Below are 20,468 nucleotides of genomic sequence, written 5' to 3' on the forward strand. Positions count from 1 at the left end.
TGGCCAGAAATGGCTCCATCCAGAAAACAACTTGCTGCCTGTACATGGCCTGACACAACACGCAGAGAATTCAGAACGGCTTGTCTGTATGTAATAGTGGATTCTAGGGCCATGGGGATCTTTGAAGGTCATCATGTCAATCAACCTGCCTCCCAGAGAGAAGCGGGAAACTTGCTTTATCACCCTCCTGGACAGCAGGAGCCACACCCCCTCCTGTTTATCTACCACAACCTTTGCTGGTAAGAACATCCTCACGTCCTCATGATAGGTCATCTTTCTTTTTTATTTTCTTTATTTTTTTTGGCGGGGGGGGTTCACGGACCTCTCACTGCCGTGGCCTCTCCCGTTGCAGAGCACAGGCTCCGGACGCGCAGGCTCAGTGGCCATGGCTCACGGGCCCAGCCACTCCGCGGCACGTGGGATCTTCCCGGACCGGGGCACGAACCCGTGTCCCCTGCATCGGCAGGCGGACTCTCAACCACTGCGCCACCAGGGAAGCCCGATAGGTCACCTTTCTTGATCCCGATTCCAGGGTACATTGACCTCTGTCCCGTCTGTGGAATCAAGAAATCACTGCCTGGTGTCCTGCAGGAAGAAGACACTGAAAGCTTCTAGGTTTTCCTTCTGTTCACTGACCCCATCTGTGTTCCCCGTTTGTCTCCTCCCTCCCAGCTTTGTTCCCCCAACCCAGATCACAGCTACACAAATAGTTGGTCGATATCATGGACCAGTTTGGTGGTGCCCATAAAGTTGGGAGGATGTGTTATTGAGATGCCTTCCTGTTAGCTGGTCCCCCGGAATATGTGGAGTCCCGGGAGTGGTACCAGACAGTTCTCTGCTTTCCCTGTCAACTATCTTTCCTCATGGAGGCTACCTAAGATGGGCACTGAGGAGTCTCGACTCTCCTTGGCGTTCCTCCTAGCGCTCCTCCACAATCTCAGTGAACTTTCCTATTCCTGTGCCCATTCCTCCCACTCCAATATGCGCAGGTTCCACTCCGCTCAAGAGGGGAAATTCTAGGGGCTTCCCTGGTGGTGCAGTGGTTGGGGGTCCGCCTGCCGATGCAGGGAACACGGGTTCGTGCCCCGGTCCGGGAAGATCTCACATGCCGCGGAGCGGCTGGGCCCGTGAGCCACGGCCGCTGAGCCTGCGCATCCGGAGCCTGTGCTCTGCAACGGGAGAGGCCACGGCAGTGAGAGGTCCGCGTACTGCAAAAAAAAAAAAAAAAAAGAAAGAAAGAAAAAAAAAAAGACGGGAAATTCTGATTTTAAGGCGTTAGGTCCTCTGAGTCTTCACAGTGGAGCATCTACAAGGCAAGTGAAACTTTCCTTATTAATACAGACCACACCTCAGGGAAAACTTTAATGCATTCCTATGCTTATAAAAATCTGTCTTTTTTTTTTTTTTTTAATTTGGCTACGCCACGCTGCTGGCAGGATCTTAGTTCTCTAACCAGGGATTGAACCTGAGCCCTTGGCAGTGAAAGCACCGAGTCCTAACCACTGGACCGCCAGGGAACTCCCCCAAATCACTGACTCTTAATTTTGACTTAACAAGTGTCTCCCCCTGGCCAAGGGTGGGAGTGAGAGGGGGAGTTAGAACCACTCTGTCCCCACCGTAGCCACCACATCAGTTAATACCCGGTGAACACTGCCTGGAATTGGGTTCGGAGGAGAGGGGCAAAGGGGAACAGCGTTTCTGCCGTTGCGTTCATACATGAGCAGGCATTCAGCAAGGCCAGCTCTCTTTGTCAGGGCTGGAAAGGTAAGGATCTGATGAACAAGGCTGCTGGCGATGGGAGAAGGGATGGGAGGCAGGGGTCACGGGAGTGGGCAGAGATGCTGTGGGTGTGGGCAGCCCGATGGACAGAACTGGTTTCAGAGCCTCACCCTGCCTTTCTCTTGAGCAGGTAACAAGCTCTCTGAGTGGGTGCGCTCATAGAGTAAAGCAGAAGTAATTATTAGCCTCATTCAGTTATTGAGGTAGTAGATGATATAACGTCTATAAAAGCACTTTGTTAGAACCGTGAGATGTTTATAACATTAGGATTATTAATAAGAAGGGAATCTTATTCAAAGGAGAGAGAAAGGAAGGAAAGAAATTGATCAGTGTTTGAAGTAGGTGAGAAGGTGGCCTTAGAGACAAGGAGATCAGCCATAACCTCTATCATAACCCTTTCCATGTTCGTCTGGCATTTACTGAGACCTTATTGCGTGCCAGGCAGGGTGGCACACCCTCATAATATAAGCTTTCAGATTATAGAATTTCTTACAAACTAGCTTATGTAACAGTTACATAAGCTTATCTGTCCTAACCTGTGTTGTACCAACGCCTTTCTATGATGTACTTAAACAGGTGAATTCTCCTTGCACAAGGGTAAGAAACCTGAAGCTCCAACCCAGAAATATAAAATTCTTTTGTTTCAGCAGACTTAATACCAGAAATAGTATTTCTGGTATTAAAACTCTTAAAACTCTCCCAGATGACTGTTTTATGCCAGTTCTCAGACCTCCAACACCCTCTCCATCATCTTCACTCTCAGTCCATGGCTTTGCTTAATCTAGAAAATGGAAGAAATAGAAAGAAAACTTGCCAAATCCACGGTTAATTCTCAGTTCTTATCCAACTGGACCCAACAGCAGCTTCTGACAGGGCTCCCTGTTTCCTGAAAGGCTTTGTCTTCTTCCTCGGCTTTTGGAACATCACATTCTCTTCTCAGCCCACTGACCTTCCCTCTCAGGTTCTTCTGGTTCTTTCCCATCTCCTAAGCTCCGACATCTTGGCATCCTCCAGGAAACATCCCTCGTATCCCTCCCTTTTCCCACCTGGGCTCATGGCTTGAAACACCATTTGTATGCCAGTGACTCTCAAATGTATATCTTGAGCCTGGAACTCTCCCCTAAAGCCCAGACAAATATATATCGCCATCCCAATTCCATGTCTTCACTTGGATATTTAACAGGCATCTCAAAATTTACACATCTCCAAATGAGCTCCCAATCTACCCTCCAAAACCTGCCCCCCACCTCAGTCTTTCCCATCTCAACTGAAGGCAACACTCCAGGCTTCTCACTGCTCAGACCTTCATCATCCTTGACTTTTCTCCTCTCATCCACCACACCCAATCCATCAGCAAATCTTAATATCTGTATCTTCAAAAATATACCCAGAAATTTCCTCAGAACTTCCATTGCTATCTTCAAAAATATATCCAGAAGTTTCTCAGAACTTCCATTGCTACCCTACTGGTCCAAAACACCATCACCGCTCACCTGGATTACAGCCTCCTGGCTCCCTACTTGGACCGTACTTCCTCCTGGTCTATTTTCAATACAGTAGCCAGAAGCATCCTGTCACACGTGGTCAGATCATGTCACTCTCCTCTGCTCAAAACAAGCTCATGATTTCCCATTTCCTTCACAAAAAATGCCAAGTCATTAAAATGGCCCACAAGCCTTGTCTGACTTGTCCCCCATTCTTGATCCCCATTATATCTCTGACCTCATGTCCTAATCGCTGTCCTTCCATTCACTCTAGCCCAGACGCATCAGCCTCTTTGGTGCTAGGTATGCTTCTGCCTCAGGACATTTGCACTTGATGTTCTCTCTGCCCAGAGCCCCATAGACCTGCATGGCTTGCTCCTTATCATCCTCAGGTCTTCACTCAAATGTCCCCATTTTTAGAATTTCAACTTGTCCCCTCCCTGGTATTCCATTTTCCTTTTCCCTGCTTTTTTTTTTGGCTGTGTTGGGCCTTCGTTTCTGTGCGAGGGCTTTCTCTAGTTGTGGCAAGCAGGGGCCACTCTTCGTCGCGGTGCGCGGGCCTCTCGCTATTGCGGCCTTTCTGGTTGCGGAGCACAGGCTCCAGATGCGCAGGTTCAGTAGTTGTGGCTCACAGGCCTAGTTGCTCTGCAGCATGTGGGATCTTCCCAGACCAGGGCTCAAACCCATGTCCCCTGCATTGGCAGGCAGATTCTCAACCTCTGCGCCACCAGGGAAGCCCTTCCCTGCTTATTTTTCTCCATAGCACATAACAACATCTCAGGTACTTATAGTTTACTTGTTTATCGTCTTAAAATGTCTGTCCCTCTTGACTAGAGAATTTTGATTAGTAGCATTCACTGCTGTAGCCCTGTCACCTAGAAGAGAACTTGGAACATACGAGATGTATATTTGATGAATAAACGAATGATTGAATGAGGCCCAGAGAGGTTAAGCAACTTGCCCAGGATCACACAGATTATAAGAGCCTGGGTATACCCGAATCTGTGTGGGATTAGGGTCCAAGCTCTTAACCACCATGTTAGTCTCAATAAAGGGAAATGTCCCTAAACTGCACCCCAAGGCTACTGTTTCCTTTGTTCTGAACTCCCAGGCTGCAAACTACAGCAGGACTGGGACTGTCTTTTCTTCACTAGACTATTTTTTTCTTTCTGCTCAGTGGCAAGGATGCCTGGTGCCCATGTGGGTGGAAGGCAAAGTCTTTGGCTTACCTGACACTGCCATGGCAACTAGGTAACCTAAGGACTCCAGAAGCAAGTCCTTTCAGACTGAGGGGAGAAGAATTGAAGCAAGGCAGAAATACACAGAAAGAAATCTGTGAATGGAGACATGACTGGAGTCTCGCGCCTGCAGCTTGCTGTGTTACTTGGCAGCAAGGAAAATCCATCCTGTTCTCTTCCCCACACACCAGCTCAGCCACAGCCACGGGCTATGGATAACCTCGTCCTGCCTCTAGCATGACCCCACTTAACCCATCCAAGCGGCCTCCTGTTCAGCCTCCCCAGGGAAAGAGGGCCCCCAAACACTCTCAGTGATCCCTGGTAACACAGAGGACAGTCCTGGGCCAGAAGGGAGACCTGTGTTCCGACCCCTTACCCACCTCACCAGGGTGGACTCTCTTAGGCATTTCTTTTATCTCAACCTCCCTCTAGGCTTAGTTGACCCTTTACTTAAGGCATGGCTCCCGTCTTACCTATTTGATCATCGGAGCATAGGTTAGAGTTGTAGTAGAAAAAACTATGAAACTAAAGTCCTTATGGAAAGGCGAGTTAGAATTGGAATATTTTCACAAGAGGACTTACTTGGGCCAGGCTCTGTGTCCAGCACTTTGCATGCATGATCTCACTCCATTCTTACAGACAGGCTTTGAGGAGGTAAGAGTTGCCTGCAACGGAAAGATGAAGAAACAGAGCCTCACAGAGGTTAAGAGACTTGCCCAAGTTTGCACAGCCAGTAAGAGCTGAAGAGGCATTTAAACCTAAGGACTTGGTCTCCCCAAACCATGCTCTTCACCCGTCCCTTACACCGTGTCCCATGGGGGCCCGGTGATTAGAGAAGATCCTTCTTTCTTGCCTTAGTCATTCCCAGGGTCGTCTCTGGGCCCCAAAGCTCCAAGCTGTTCATTGAGGAAGTGTCTGGTGCCCTTGGCATTTAATGAGTTGTTCTGTGCTGTGGAGTTTACTGAACACTGCAGACAAGTCCGTAATAATCCTCCAGCGCAAAGGCTGGACCCTCAGGAGCTGGGCCACAGGGCCTGTCCTCTGCCTTACCCTGGTGCCTGTCCAGCCAGTAAGTGCACCTTTATTGTGCAGCTATGACGTGCCCAGTCCTGTGGGTTATGCAGGAGCACCCCAAATCCCAGAGGAAACAGCTGAAGACTGATTAAGGGCCAAACTGTGGGTGATGATGCAGGGAGAGCAGATGGGTCTGTAGCTGGCAGTCATGGGAGACTTGGCGGAAGGGCTGGAGCTGGACCACAGAAGAGACCCATGGGCACAGGTGTGGGTTCAGAGTCTGATGTCAGAAAGACCCGGCTTTACATTCGGGCCATGCCACTGGTTGGCTGAGTGACCACTTTTTTTAAAAAATAAATTTATTTTATTTACTTATTTTTGGCTGTGTTGGCTCTTTTCTGCTGTGTGCAGGCTTTCTCTAGTTGCAGCGGGCGGGGGCTACTCTTCTTTGCAGTGTGCAGGCTTCTCATTGTGGTTGGCTTCTCTTGTTGCGGAGCACGGGCTCTAGGCGCGCGGGCTTCAGTAGTTCTGGCGCATGGGTTTAGTTGCTCCGCGGCATGTGGCATCTTCCCGGACCAGGACTCCAACCCGTGTCCCCTGCATCGGCAGGCAGATTCTTAACCACTGTGCCACCAGGGAAGTCCCTGGCTGAGTAACCTTGAGTTGGTCATTTAACCTTTTCAGTAGGCGTCTCTGTTATACTGAGAGATGCTTATCACCTCAATTTCCACGTTCCACCATTTTAACTTTTAATAGAGTTTACTGCAAAGAACACCTTCCTTCAGTCTAACCTGAACCTGTCTGGCTATTGGCTCATTTCCATTTTTCCTTTCTTGAAGAAGCACAGGTTGACCAGTCAAAGATGGTACAGTGTCCAGGTTCAGACCTCTTAGAAGTCCTAAACACAAAAAAGATTATGGCCCTCCGCCCCAATGTACATAAAAATATGCTAAATCATAAGGTAAAAAGCTTACGTGAATGCCAAGGTTAAAACAGCTTCTCTGCAGGTTCTTCTTTCTAAAATCCTGGATTGCTTCCTTCATCGAAGTTAAACTTTTCTAACAGCTTTGGTGTCCTTGCTTTCTAATATTCGTGGCACCAAGAAAGCAAGTCCCTATCCTGCCTTTTGGGTTGACTGGTGCCAAGGGAGAGCGTGGGGGACTGGGAGCTCCAGGGGAAACGGCATACCTTTGGCCTCTCGGCCTGTGGCCAGGCACTGGGACCAGGCCAGGCCATGCTGCCTCCTTCTCTAGATAACTCGGGGGCTCCAGTGATGGTCCCACATCCAGAGCCACGATGGAGAGCCCAGGTCTTGTCATCAGTTATGCCTGGCCAGCGGCTCTTCCTCCCTTGTCTCATGGCTGCCGTTTGGAAAGCGAGGAGAACGGCCTTTGCTGTTGTTTGGCAATGTTGCCAGGGACCGGAAGTAATGTCTCTTACTTGATTGGCAACTTGACATGGCTGCTTAACAACCCGATTAATCAAACCCAGCTCATCCTTTAGAATTAACGAGCCTAAGAGATACTTCCATGAATGACGAGGGCTTTTGCCTCTCCCTCAGCACCTCTCCCTAACCTCCCCCTCCTATTTTTTTCTCAGAACCACACAGCAGCTTCTCAATACCAAGGGCCTCAATGGCTGTGGTGAGTGCCCAGCAATGTGGCCTCTCCTGCCTGTTCTACTTCTCTCCCTGGAGCCACCGCTGCCCACCTGGAGCCAGAGGCTGGCCGTGTCCTAGAGGAGCAAAACCTCTTATTCATCAAACGGCTGTGTGTGCACTGCACTGTTAAAGTTGGATGGCGTGTGGGAGTTCCCTGGCGGTCCAGTGGTTAAGACTCTGTGCTTCCACTGCAGGGGGCGCAGGTTCGATCTCTGGTCGGGGAATTCGGACCCCACATGCCATGGGGCATGGCCACAAAAAAAAAAAGTAGGATGGATTGTCTAATTGTTTCAGGCACTGTACTAGGTGCTAAGGGTGCAAAGATGGATATAAGATACAATTGCTTCTGTGAAGGGTCACACTGTAGTGACCCAGAGACACACGGGGGAAGTGCTCTCACAGCGGGTATAGGAAGGCTCCAGGCTTTCAGCCACAGTGAGGGGACCTGTCAACACTGGAGGATCAGAGTGGGGAACCAGGGAGGACTTTATGGGGATGAGGCACCCTGAGCATATCTGCCACCATGTTCCTTCATTGTACATACATACAGGGAGTGCTGGGCACTGAGTGAGGTGCTGGGGTCCCAAGGTCAACAAGATGGACCTGGTTCCCATTCTTATGGAGTGGGCAGTCTCATCCCCGCTCCTCAGGGCCAGGCAGGAAACCTGAGCAGACACCTGACTTATGTTTTCACTCACTCAAACACAAAGGTTGTTGAGGACCTGCTGAGAGTAAGCTAGGCGCTGGGGGAATGGGGTACAAAGATGAATGACCCCCCCATACCTGCCTTCCAGGGCTCCTCTGGGAGGTAGACAGGCATATGAAGAGAGCCTCATAAGGTTGTGCTGATAAGGCCCTCAGCGATCAAGGCATTGCACTCAAATCAAGAAATCAGGGATGACTCCCTGTAGGAGGTGGCTTTGGAACCATCATGAAGACAGAGAAGCAGTTTGACAGGTATATCAGGTGCCAAAGGACACTCTAGAACACATCCAGGCCAAGGGGCAGTCTTTGAATGATAGAAATTGAAGTGAAAGATGATTCCAAGCATCTTGGGAGGAAATGGCTGGTTCTACAGTTTACAGCCAAGAGCATGATTAAATATACAAATGAAGCTCTGTAACCCATAGGTCAGGAGCTCCTGTGCCTGTTTATTCAAAGTTGGGAACAAGATGTGGTTTTCTGAAGAGTGAAATCCCCAAACTAACAGAAACATGGCTTAAGTGGCCATATCTCAAATACATCAGCGTGGGGAGTAGGGAACGGGGCTATGCATGGCAGCTCCTGGGTCCTTTGATAGGAGTGAGGCAGAAGACATTTTCCCAAAATAGATGAGCTGGGGGAGGGAGGGCATAGGAAGTAAGGAAGGGGGAGGCCATGGGATAGGTCAGAAGGGAGCACAGGTTGGGGAGTTGGGTGGGCCCCACCTCTGAAGTCCCTGAGAAGGTATATGAAGGCATTGGGTGGACAGGAGTCAGCAAGAAGAAATGATAGACCCTGAGTGAGGAGGGAGGAAAAGAACACACGGGGAGAGAGGGGAAAGGGAGGAGAGAGGAGAGAAGAGGAGTCAGCGAGGGAGGCTCAAGGAGGTCCTCTGGGGGCTGCAGCATCAGGCCCAGCAGGAAGCAGACGCAGGCTTCAGTCATGGTCATGTGACGTATGGTCGCGGGGTGCTCTGGGGACTGAACCCAGCTCTGCGGTCCACTCACAAGGGGCTTCAAATCCAGCCACCGCCTTTGCCTCCCTGCTTCGAGGCCTGCGCCAGGTTGGGCTTCCCAGTCACTCCCAACCAGGCCCGAGGGACGTGCCCAGAGGGCCCCAGGCCTTCTGAGAGGGCACCTGCCCAGGCTCCTAGGTCCCCAGGATTCAGGCCTGCCTGCTATGTTTTTGTCACTCTGGGACCAGGGGCAAGAGGCTTCACAGAGTGGACCTGGGTCTCTACGGGCCGTCCTTCAGAAGAGTGCGAAAGCTCAGGACCGGAGCTCCGGACTCAGGCAAAATGATCCTCACGATACACCGTATTCAAAACGCGGATTCGCTGTTGACATTTGACTATGGGGATGTTTCACGTTGAAAAGTGCCACCTAGATTCCCACATGTACAGCCGGTAATGGCTGTCCCTGCAACCGGGGTCTGGGCCCTCCGATCCGTCCTAACCTCCACCAGCTGGCTTCTGTCACTTGTGTCGCCTGTCTGGCCCTGAGAGCATTTGAGTTTGAGACCCCTGGCTGAGCCTTTAAAGAGAAGCCTGTCTAGGCTGACACCCCCTTTGGATGGCAGAGGGCTTCCACAGAAAGCCCCCAACTCATTTCCGCAGAAATCCTAGGACTTGGGTAGTACCGAGTAGGAGCCGGGGGCGCAGAATTGTTAGCTGACTTCACGGAAGCTGGGGATCTGGAGGCCAGCCCTCCGCGCTAGTGTCTGGGGCCTCCCAATAAGCCAGTGGTCTGGCCTGCCCCGAGACGGGGAGGGCTGGGGGGCAAACCAGCCTGGGGGGCAAACTCAGGAGGCCAGACCCCCAACGCCACCCCCAGACGGCGGGGCTCGGGCCTCACCACCCTCCGCCTCTCTCCCTGCAGGGGGAGCTGCTGAGCCCGTGCCGCTGCGACGGCTCGGTCAAGTGCACGCACCAGCCTTGCCTCATCAAGTGGATCAGCGAGCGGGGCTGCTGGAGCTGCGAGCTGTGCTACTACAAGTACCACGTCATCGCCATCAGCACAAAGAACCCTCTGCAGGTACAACCGGGGGCTGCCCGCTGGGACGCTGGGGTTCCGGCCCGGGCTTTCCCACACCCCCTGCTTTTCGGCGGGAGGACGACTTCACCTTAGAGTCTGGGCGGTTTGGAGAAAAAGAACGAGATGGGCCAGGTGGGCGAGACGGCAGATGGCAACCGGGCAGGAGGGGGTGAAAGAATTTTTGTGTTTTCTCTTAAGGCTCAGCCAGAAGAGGAGAAAGGGATTGGGGCCAAGAGAGAGAAATAGATATAGAGGTAAAGAGATGTGGAGAATCAGATGGGAGAGAGAGAATAAGTGAGCTAATGGATGACTGAATGAATGGATGACATCAGAAAGATAAGGAAAAGGAATGGGAAGAAAAGAGGGGAGGAAGGGAAGGAGGGAGGAAAAAACAAGGAAGAGCAGAGGACAGACGAGTGCAGGAGGGGAAAAAGGTAGGGTGGGAGGGTGAGGAGAAAGACAGTGGTAAAGCTACGGGCGGAAAAGAAGAAACAGAGAGAGAGGAGACTCAGTGGTACTTCCCTAACTTGAATGTGTCCTTCACCTGAAATCTGGTCAAAACACAGACTGTGATTCAGGCACGTGGGGTGGGGCCTGAGATCCCGTGTTTCTAACAAGCTATCGAATGATGCGGATGTGGCTGGCCCACAGACCGTCCTTCCTGTGATAAGGGACTAGAGAAAAATGGAGACGAGACAGGAGAGGGAAGCAGAGGAAAAGAGAAGAGGGGGCAAGGAAGAAAGAAATGGGAGAGACTCTGAAGAGTTGTCTGTGAAGGGCCAGGGCAGGGAGGGCAGGGCTCGGGTGGGCTCTGCGAAACAGATTCACACAGGGCTGGACCCGTCAGAACTAAGGGCTCCCCCACCATCCTCCCCGAACCCTCCCGCCCTGCCCGGATACATCCATCACCCCCAAGCAGCTGGCAGGCCCTGCACCATGTCGTAAATCCTCCAAATCACACAGCTCCCCCCGCGAGGCACAGAGAGAGAGAGAGCGCTTTGCTTCTGAAAATACCTCCACAAACGCACGGTCAGCCAGTTAAGCTGCCACATAATCAATGAACCGGCGCGCTAGTGAGGGCGGGAACTCAGCAGCTTGGCACCCGTTGTCTCTCTCCTCCTCTCCGAGGGGGTGGGAGGGAGTCAATCCTGCAGCCCCAGGAGGGCGAGTGCTCTGGGGGTGATGGTGGCATGGGATCTTTGCATGAAGGGCAGCTGGAAACACCTGGCGTTGCAGTGTCCGCACGTGCGGGCCAGCAGGGAGGCTTATTTCCGGAAGGAGGCATTAGAGCCCCCAGGCACCTCGCCATCCTGACAGTGTACCAAGGGGTCAGAATAAGAAGTGCTTCTCCCTGCGCTGGTTCCATCTTTAGCCATTCATTCCAAAATCTTGAAGTGTCTTAAAATAGCAGTGCCGTGAGGCAGCTGACTCCACGCCCTGGAGTGCGTTAACTCTTCCCTTCCTTCTCAGCTGATTCAAACCTTGGAAAAGGGTCAGAGTCCAAACCCACAAGCTCACCCCCAAGTGCCCCCTTGGCCCCGCCCTTGGCTCATAAACAGGAATCAGCCCTCGACACAAAAAATGAAGAATCATTTAGGGATAACTTTTTCCTGGGGGTAAAGAAAAGGTAAGAAAAGGTCATTCTAATCTCATAGGTGCGGTAAGCAGACGGCAGTATTGACAAATTTGATCGATGGCTTTATTCTTAAGTTACTACCGTGTCTTTAACTGTGAGTTTTTAGTCGCTGGAGACTCTCTGATTCTGTTGCTTCTGGATTGGGAGCGGACCGTTGCATTCGATGGTGTGTGCTCAGTAAATGCCACTTCACCTTTCCAGACAGTACCGGAAGAAGGATGTAGTCCGGACTGGCAGCAGTGTTGTGTGATTGTGGCCCAGATTGTCCCAATTGCATGTCCTGCGCTCGGGCTCAGCCAGGTGTGAGACGGCTGCTTGCTCAGCCGTGGCGGGGCAACTTCTGCTCTCCCAGGCGAGCCCGACCATCTGTGGTACAGGATGGAGCAGGCAGGCCCTACCACGAGCGAGCAGAGCAGTGGATGGGGTGCCGGAGCGACCTCTGCCGTCAGAGTAGGAACGTTTCTTCCAGGTCTCAGCTCTCTCACCTCTTGGTTCACGCCCCATACGATGCTGTGAGAAACCGTGGACAAGACAGCACGTTATCTCAGTGACCCTCCGCAAGCTCTGTTTCTAGAAAGAGCCCCTGAGAAAGGAGGCGTTTCAGGGCAGCCTTGTGGCCTCAAGGCTCCGTGGCTGCTTCTCGTCCTCTTTGCTACACCTGAACTGCCATCATATTAATGAACATTTAGTTAGTGCTAACTGGGGACCAGTCAATGTTCTAGGTATTCCCATACATTATCACATTTAATACTGAAAACAACCCAATGCACTATTATTATTCCCAGTTTACAGATGAGACAGTAGAGGCACAGAGGGGTCAGCAGTTTGTCCAAGGTCACCCTGGTGGAGCAGGGTTACATCCAAGGGGTCTGACTTCTGAGTCTGGCCCTTAACCTCTACCCTGCAGTGCCCAGCACGGAGTTTGCTAAGTACAGTTATAAGTAGGCCCACCTTGACATGCATAGCTGTACTTTTGCTGAAACATAATGAAGAACAGAAATGATGGCAGCGTGTACCCTTCAGAGCACTGATTAATTTCACTTAACCATCACAATACTCTAGGAAGCAGGAGGTACCAACTATCTCCACTTTTTGGAAGTCTTGATGATTTTTTTTTAAATATATATTTTTTTGTAAATGTATTTATTTATTTATTTACTTTTGGCTGTGTTGGGTCTTCGTTGCCGCGCGGGCTTTCTCTAGTTGTGGTGAGCCGGGGCCCCTCCTCATTGTGGTACATGGGCTTCTCATTGTGGTGGCTTCTCTTGGTGCAGAGCACAGGGCCTAGGTGCACGGGCTTCAGCCGTTGCAGCACACGGGCTCAGCAGTTGTGGCTTGCGGGCTCCAGAGCACAGGCTCAGTAGTTGTGGTGCATGGGCTTAGTTGCTCCGTGGCCTGTAGGATCTTCCCGGACCAGGGCTCGAACCCGTGTCCCCTGCATTGGCAGGTGGATTCCCAACCACTGCACCACCAGGGAAGTCCCCTTGATGATTTATTGACTTCTCCCAGGTCACAGTCCACAAGCTGGAGAAGAGCTGGGTTAGGATTGGGTCGCCTGGCCCTTGCTCACTTCCCCGTCCTGTTATAAGGAAGGAATCATCCCGTCTTCATGCGCTTTCCTCTTTGTCTCTCCATTTGCTGCACAGCAGGGCACGGAGAAATCTCAGGACACTGCGATCGGGATCTCGCTGGGGACGAAGCTCTGGGCGTCTGGCGGTGGCACAGCCTGGTGCCTCTGGAGCCCTTCTCCCCTTCCCAGCCTCCCTGGGAGATTGCAGAGCTCTCCTGTCCTCTGCTTTCTCCTTGCAGCTCTGTGGAGCCTCCCATCGGACAGACAGGAGGAGAGCCTTGTGCATATCACCCCGTCCTGTTCTTTCTTCTTCCTGCTTCAAATTGTAGTCGGGAGCATTGTTTAGTTTCCTCAGGTGGCTTAGGGGCTGGTAGGAAGGGGCTTCAGGGATTAAGGGGAGCTTCCTGTGCCTCTCCATTTGGGGTTTGTGAAATCTGGAGCAGAAAGGGAGGGTATTGATGTCACAGTGGTGGAAACAAAAAGCTCAGTCAGGAGGCAGGCTCTGGAAGAAGCATTTGTCCTCTAAGAGAGGAGCCTGTCGGATCAGGCCATCTTCTGGAAAATGCCTTTGTTATGTGTAACCCTAGGCTGGAGAGTGGAAAATGTAAAGGCCCAATTACCTGTGATGGGATGCGATCTGTATAATTAAGTGCAAAGGCTAATGTCCTACATCTAGACTAGCAAGCAAAATGTTTTCCAGTAGTTACAGTTCCTTAGGGGCGTCTGGTCAGTCCTGGCTGGAGCCAGAATCAGTGCTTCCATCCAGGCCATTTAATGTGCAGGGAAGGCTCACTGTTGGCAGAAGGAAGGTTGTCTGCCTTTCCTTGAGAGTTCTGAAATGCCTCCTGAAATGTCTCCTGAAATGCCTTCTGGGGATGCTCTCTGCAGGGCATTATGCAAACTGCTACAGTCAGGAGATAGTCCTTCCCTCCACCTTCCCAAACCAGATCCTGTCACTTCCCTTCTTAAAACTGTTCAAGAGGGCTTCCTTGGTGGCGCAGTGGTTAAGAGTCCGTCTGCAAATGCAGAGGACACAGGTCCGTGCCCCGGTCCGGGAAGATCCCACATGCCGCGGAGCGGCTGGGCCCGTGGGCCATGGCCGCTGAGCCTGCGCGTCTGGAGCCTGTGCTCCGCAATGGGAGAGGCCACAACAGTGAGAGGCCCACTTACCGCAAAAAAAAAAACTGTTCAAGAGCATCATGTTTACTCTTATGATAAAGTCAAAAATCTGTGCATGTTCTTCAAGCTCCCACGTGGTCTTCCCTTCTTACTTTCCCAGTCGTCTCACCCCATACTCCCTGCTCTCTGCTCCCCCCTTCTCTGGTCTTCTTCCAGGTTTTCACGTTCACCAGGCTTTCTGCTGTCACAGGGCCTTTGCACATGCTCTTCCCTCTGCAGAGCATGCCTCCCTCCTCGCTTTGCCCAGTAAATTCCCAGTCAACTCACTGCTTCCTCTGGGAAGTGAAACCCCCTATCGTAGGCTCTCACATGCCATGTACCTCCCTTTCTTACTCCAGATGGATTGCTGTAGTAAATAATTATTTGGTTGTCTGTGTTCCCTAGATGAAAAGCCCTGTGAAGGCAGAAGTCTTGTATGTTTTTGCTTACTGCCTTGTCTTCAGCACCTAGCAGGAAGCCTGGCACACAGAGAATACCCAGTACATATTTGCTGAGCAACAGTATGAATAAATTCCAAACTAAAATCCAACTCACGGCTCATCTAGGCCTATGCTACCTGGACCAGCCATAGACTCATAGAATTTTGGAGTAGAAACCCACCCACACCCTAGCCTTCAACCCATCCATCAACACTGCTATTAGCATAGTGCTTTTTTCTGTTTAAAAAAACCCCTGAAATCTCAGTGTTCATATACGGTCAGTAAATTATACTGTTTTTCTTACCTCTCCCCCACATCCTGTGTCCTGTCTTTGTCTGTTGAATTGGGAATCTCTAGCATGTATATTAAATGACATGCCAAGTGGTGGTGTAGAAAACAAGTGAAAAAAATAATAACAATAAAAAAGGCCTGTGCCCTCTCAGCGCCTGTTAGTGAGAAAATAACGTGTTGCTCAGAAAAGAATATCCTGGGGACCCGGAACACCACCCACACTCTGCATTTCCACTTTTTCTTCCCATTTTTCTGTCTGTATCCTCGTCAACCACAAAGGCCTTCCTTCCCAGCCCGCCCAGAACCTCCTCCCTGTAAAGGCTTCCGATCATCTAGTGTGATACAGGTTTCCTCCACGTCAAAAGCACAGTGTCAGCCTCAGGAACTTGCAAATATAGCCATCGCATTACAAGTTGGAAAGCCCAGGTTTAAATCCAGAGGCGAGAGGTTGGGGCAGCAGAAGGAGGACGGATGGGAATGGGATGGACGTGGGGTGAGGGCATCCAAGCAACCGCTAACCCGCCGTTCTCTTCTCTGCAGTGGCAGGCCATCTCTCTGACAGTCATTGAGAAGGTTCAGATCGCAGCTGCCATCCTGGGTTCCCTCTTCCTCATCGCCAGTATCTCTTGGCTCATCTGGTCGACCTTCAGCCCCTCAGCAAAATGGCAGCGCCAAGACCTCCTCTTCCAGATCTGCTACGGGATGTATGGATTCATGGATGTGGTGTGCATAGGTGGGTCTGGGGCTGGTCTCTACCGGAAATGGGGAGCTGCATACTGATGAGTTAGACATATCCCTCAGGGTCCCTCCCCCTTGAAGGTCAAAGCAGAGAGGGCACCAGGCTTGAGACCTGTGAGCTCGGGAGGGGCCAGAGGCTTAGATTTGAGGGGTGAGTAGAGAGTAGGAGGAAGCAGAGCAAAGGAGGAAGATCTAAGTGTTTCCCAAGCAAATCTGCCCTTCCCAGTTGAAGATAAGAATAAGGAACCTTGTCCTAAAAATATCTGAGAAAGGTAGGTTGGTCAGTCTACCTGCCTCAAGCGAGTTGTGGAAGGCCTCTTATCTGTTGTGTGCGCCACCGTTGCCAAGTCATGACAAAGGATGCCTGTACATTTAATTCTGTTCTCTTCACAGCAAAATGCCCAGAAACAGCCATGACGTTACCTGCTCCCTTTATTTCCCAGCTTTCTTTAAGCCTATTAATGCCCAAGCTTTCTCTAGCCTAGTGGTTTGCAAAGTGTATATAGTCCTGGGGTTCCACACACAACTTCAGGAGCCACTGTTAGGACTGGAGAATGGAATGCTATACAGACAGGCTCTGAAACTTCACCCCTGCCTCACCCTGAGCTTCTGCACTTTCTTCTGTTTATATATGTGTCTGTTCCAGGTAAGGTTTTGTTTTAAAACCTTCAGTGTTTTAGCAAAAGTTTGGAAACCCACCACTGCCATTCCTGCTTGTTTCCTTACACCTTTCCCAAATGTACGTTCCCTCCTCTTCCATTATGTTAGGTTGGTTGGTGGAGGGCTCTCTGTTTTTCCCAACAGATGACTGTGGCTGTCAACTCTGAAGTCTTCATCCAAGTGACTGAGGAGGTGGGGAATGACCCCGGTTTTCTCTGAGTGAATGAAGCATGCTCAAGCCCTGGTCATACACCCCAACCTGGACCTCTCAGGTTAGCCCCCAGGCTGCAGCGCTGAGAGTACCAGAGCTCCACAGTTGTCCTCGCCGCACATCAGTCTGTGTATGATGTCAAATATGCTACACTACTCTGTTTGGCAAGAAAACATCTATTAGCTAGAATTGGGCTGAGAGGGTGTTCATTTTCTTTGGGGTCCTTTAATACCGGGAATCAGAGAGGCCTGGAGAATTGCATACTGATTACAGCAGCCAGAGACCAGTGATGCTGGAACTTGTAAACTTGTCTAAGCGTCTCGCTGCCTCTCCCTGCTGGCTAAACTCCTCCCTAAGTACCTCCCCGCTAAGTTCAAGAGCCTTTTAAACACGGCCCGTAGGCAGTGAAAGCAACAGACCGCCCAGGCTTGGAGGCCTGTGCAAGAGAGAGGACTGTGGAGGGGGAGGAATTTGACTTTGAGGCGTTCTAATTCAGTTCCCTCTCCTACCAGACTCCTTTCCTACTCCTGCTGGGGCACAGGCTGTAGATGCCAAAAACCAGGTGCGTCTCCATATGGAGGTGTGTGGCTCCGGCGTGGAGGTGGAAGCAGTGGAAGCCTTCCTGTAGGGGCCCTCCCAGCTGCCCTTCGTTCTCCTTCAGGCAGGCTTTCGATCAGTCCCTGGCGTGCGCATCTGTGAGACATGCTTTCCTGTCGCGTGGTGTATGGATAAGCTTTGGCTGCGGTAACAAACAGCTCCAAAATCGCACTGCCTCCCAACAAGCGTCTATGTCCCATTCGTGGGTCTGCAAGATGGTTTGGTTCTGCTGGGCTTGGCTGGACTTAGCTTCTGACTGTGTATTGGGTTCAGGCCTTCTCCTCATGTTGGGGCCCAGGCTAAAGGAGCAGGGACTACTGGGGTGTGTTCTTCTAGCCAAGCACAGGAGCCCAGGAGTATGGGTGGAAACTTGCAGCGCTTCTCAAAGCTTCTGCTCAGTACTGGCACCCTGTCCCTTCTGCCCACAGCCCATGGGCCAGTGAAGTCACCAGTAAGCTCCTCCCCTGGAGGGAGCGTGGGTGAGAGAGAGAAACATAAATACCACCTCCCAGTCAGGGCTCCATAGATTTGAAAGCGGAGAGAAAGGGACATAGGAGAGAATTGGTAATGTGATCGACCAGTGCAACTCCATTGTTTTGAAGTTGAGAGAACAGGGGCCCAGGGAAGGGAAGTAATCTTCTCAAGATTACTCAGCTGGGATTAGCAGCAAGGTCTCCCAGCTGGCGGTCTAATGCTCTTTCCATTATCCTGGCATCAGATACCAGGAATCCTGCAGAGTCACTTATGGAGTACCCACAGATGCCACCTATGACTTTGAAGGCACCTGGGCCCACTTACAGGAGGGGCCTTCACCGCAGGCCTGCTCCCTGGGGCTCTGAGCCACCCAGCACCCCTACTCGGACCTGCCTAGTGCTCATAGGGTTTCCCCTGAGGAGGGGTTCTCAGCTCCATCTCCTCTGTCTCTTCCTGGCCCCGCTATCTACCTGCCTGCCCCCGACCCACTTTTCTCTCTCTTCTTGTATACACGTGGCACTCAGTCACTCCGTTTATGGGAGACGCAGAGGGAGCCATGTACTGAGAGTGTTCACATGGTTGTCCTTCCTTCCAAGCTCTCAGGAGAGCATCCTTTCCCAGGTGTACAGCCACACCATGAACTATCCACTCTGCTCAGGCAGCCAGCGACTGCTTGGAGACAGCCAGCGGATAGAAGGGGCATGCATAGGGACCCTAATCGCGTTCGGTGCCGTCCAAAAGTGGTCAGATATATTTAGATTTAGACTATCTCACCTTTAAAAAGTTCAGACTGCTCTATTATTTTATTGATTCTAACTGGAGCTAATTCTGTTTCAGAAGCGTGTCCCCAGGGGCAATGATTATTCCCCCCATTTTTCGGATGGTGAAACTCTGAGACTGAAGAATTTGTCTTAGGTTAATTCAGGCAGCACGGTAGGGCTCTCAGTTCAGGGTTCAGGGTTTTTTTGTTTGTTTGTTTTTTGCAGTACACGGGCCTCTCACTGTTGTGGCCTCTCCTGTTGTGGAGCACAGGCTCCGGACGTGCAGGCTCAGCGGCCATGGCTCACGGGCGAAGCCGCTCCGTGGCATGTGGGATCTTCCCGGACCGGGGCATGAACCCGTGTCCCCTGCATCGGCAGGCGGACTCTCAACCACTGAGCCACCAGGGAAGCCCTGTTTGTTTGTTTGTTTGTTTTAAGAGATGCTGTCCATAGGAGAAAATGCTGGGAGACAAAGTTAAAAAGGAAGTAATATGTGATCTAGTTAAGAGAGTGGGAGGTGATGGGCCGGAGCTGGAAGGCACACATTCTTGTGGTGGTTGCGATGATGATGATTTTGATGATGATGATGATGGTCAAGAGTAATGATGGTGGTTGTAAGGGTGAAGTTCAAGTACAAGACACTTCTTCTCCTCTGCCATGTTCTGGTCAGTTGCAGCGGAGGGGGGAGGAACACACAGCACTGCAAAAGTGGGTGTAAGGCCCACGTACCGCAAAAAAAAAAAAAAAAAGTGGGTGTAAAAATATCAGCTTTTAAGGGCTCTCTGGAAGGGAAAATCAGGTGGAACCTCTTTATTTTGAGGCTTAACTAGACATTCAGACTCACGGAGCTACAGGAGAGCATGTTTGGCACCAGGTTCACCTAGAGGAATGCAGGACAGGACCCACAGCCTCCATAAGGCAGGTCCAGCTTACCTCTGCAGGCGAGTCCTCGCCACACTCCCGATCCTAGTCTAGGGCAAGTCTCTCAGCCCCCAAATGATAGTTCAGAAACGAGGAGATGAGATCCACAACAGTGGGTCCGTCTTGGCCTAGTTTCCAGGGTCCCCGCAAAAGCCACACTTATTCACCAGAGTCGCTGGACTCAGAAAGCCCAATGCTACAGCCTCCCAGCAGTCTTCACGGTAAAGCGCCCACCCGTCAGGGGTCACCTCCAACTTAGGCAATGCTATAACCCAGCTGACGCTCCACCTTCATCAGATCTTCAGGGGCAACAAACCAGGATGCCAACCCAGGGTCCAGTCTGTTCCTCTAGAAGGAGAGTGTGCCGTAACTTCTCTCCTACACCTCCTGCCTCCATTCACGAATCTGCACTTCTTCTGGCCTGATTCACTGAACCAATGGGAGGCAGAGAAGCTAGAACAGGGACAGAGACCAGGCTGGGCCAGCCAGGAGGAGGCACGATGTGGTCCTTTTACTGCACAAAGATGGAAACCACAGAGAGCCACAGGGCTCCTACAGGCTTCTGAGGCAGTCACCAGCTTTAAAACTCAATCATTGAGCTCACTTCCATTGGAAAAGAAGAAACTTTCCTTCCAGAAGTCCTGGGAGAGTGGAAGAAGATGATATGAAAAGGTGGGCGGAGGAAGGGCGGGATCCTCACCAGAGAGTGGGTGGAAGTGGAAATGAGGGAGGTGGGTGTTTTCAAGAGATGTTGGGCAAATAAAAATGTTGACGGAATGAATCCATGTCCATAGACCCAAGCTGCCTGGATAGATGGAGCAATTCAGTACCTGGATAGAAATTTTATCCTCGGGAGAAAGGAAAATGAGTCTAGCCCCGTGCTAACTCAAGAGGTGGAGTAAGAAAGGAATAAGACCGTTTGTTAAAATAATTCTTTGAACTTTCTCTACACTTCAGACACCTTGGTCTATCCCCTAGACTGTTAAATGGCCTCAGATAGTATAAATCTGAGTTAACATAATATAGAGGTTTAATTAATCCTTAAAAATGTATTTTGCTTTTCTATCAGAGTGGTGTGCTAAGGGAAAGTTGGTGAGAGTG

At 51.1% G+C, this 20,468-nt stretch overlaps 1 protein-coding gene across 1 annotated transcript in view; it reads left to right on the plus strand.

Moving 5' to 3' along the window:
- The window catches only part of MARCHF4 (membrane associated ring-CH-type finger 4), a 103,518-nt gene that overhangs the window by 68,937 nt on the left and 14,113 nt on the right, over positions 1 to 20,468 (plus strand). The window contains exons 2-3 of the mRNA XM_060015550.1: positions 9,755 to 9,910; positions 15,546 to 15,738. Of these exons, the coding sequence (XP_059871533.1) occupies positions 9,755 to 9,910; positions 15,546 to 15,738 (349 nt within the window). The remainder of the gene's footprint in view (positions 1 to 9,754; positions 9,911 to 15,545; positions 15,739 to 20,468) is intronic.

Source organism: Delphinus delphis, chromosome 7 (genome assembly GCF_949987515.2).
Source record: "Delphinus delphis chromosome 7, mDelDel1.2, whole genome shotgun sequence".
In the NCBI taxonomy this organism is placed as follows: Eukaryota; Metazoa; Chordata; class Mammalia; order Artiodactyla; family Delphinidae; genus Delphinus; species Delphinus delphis.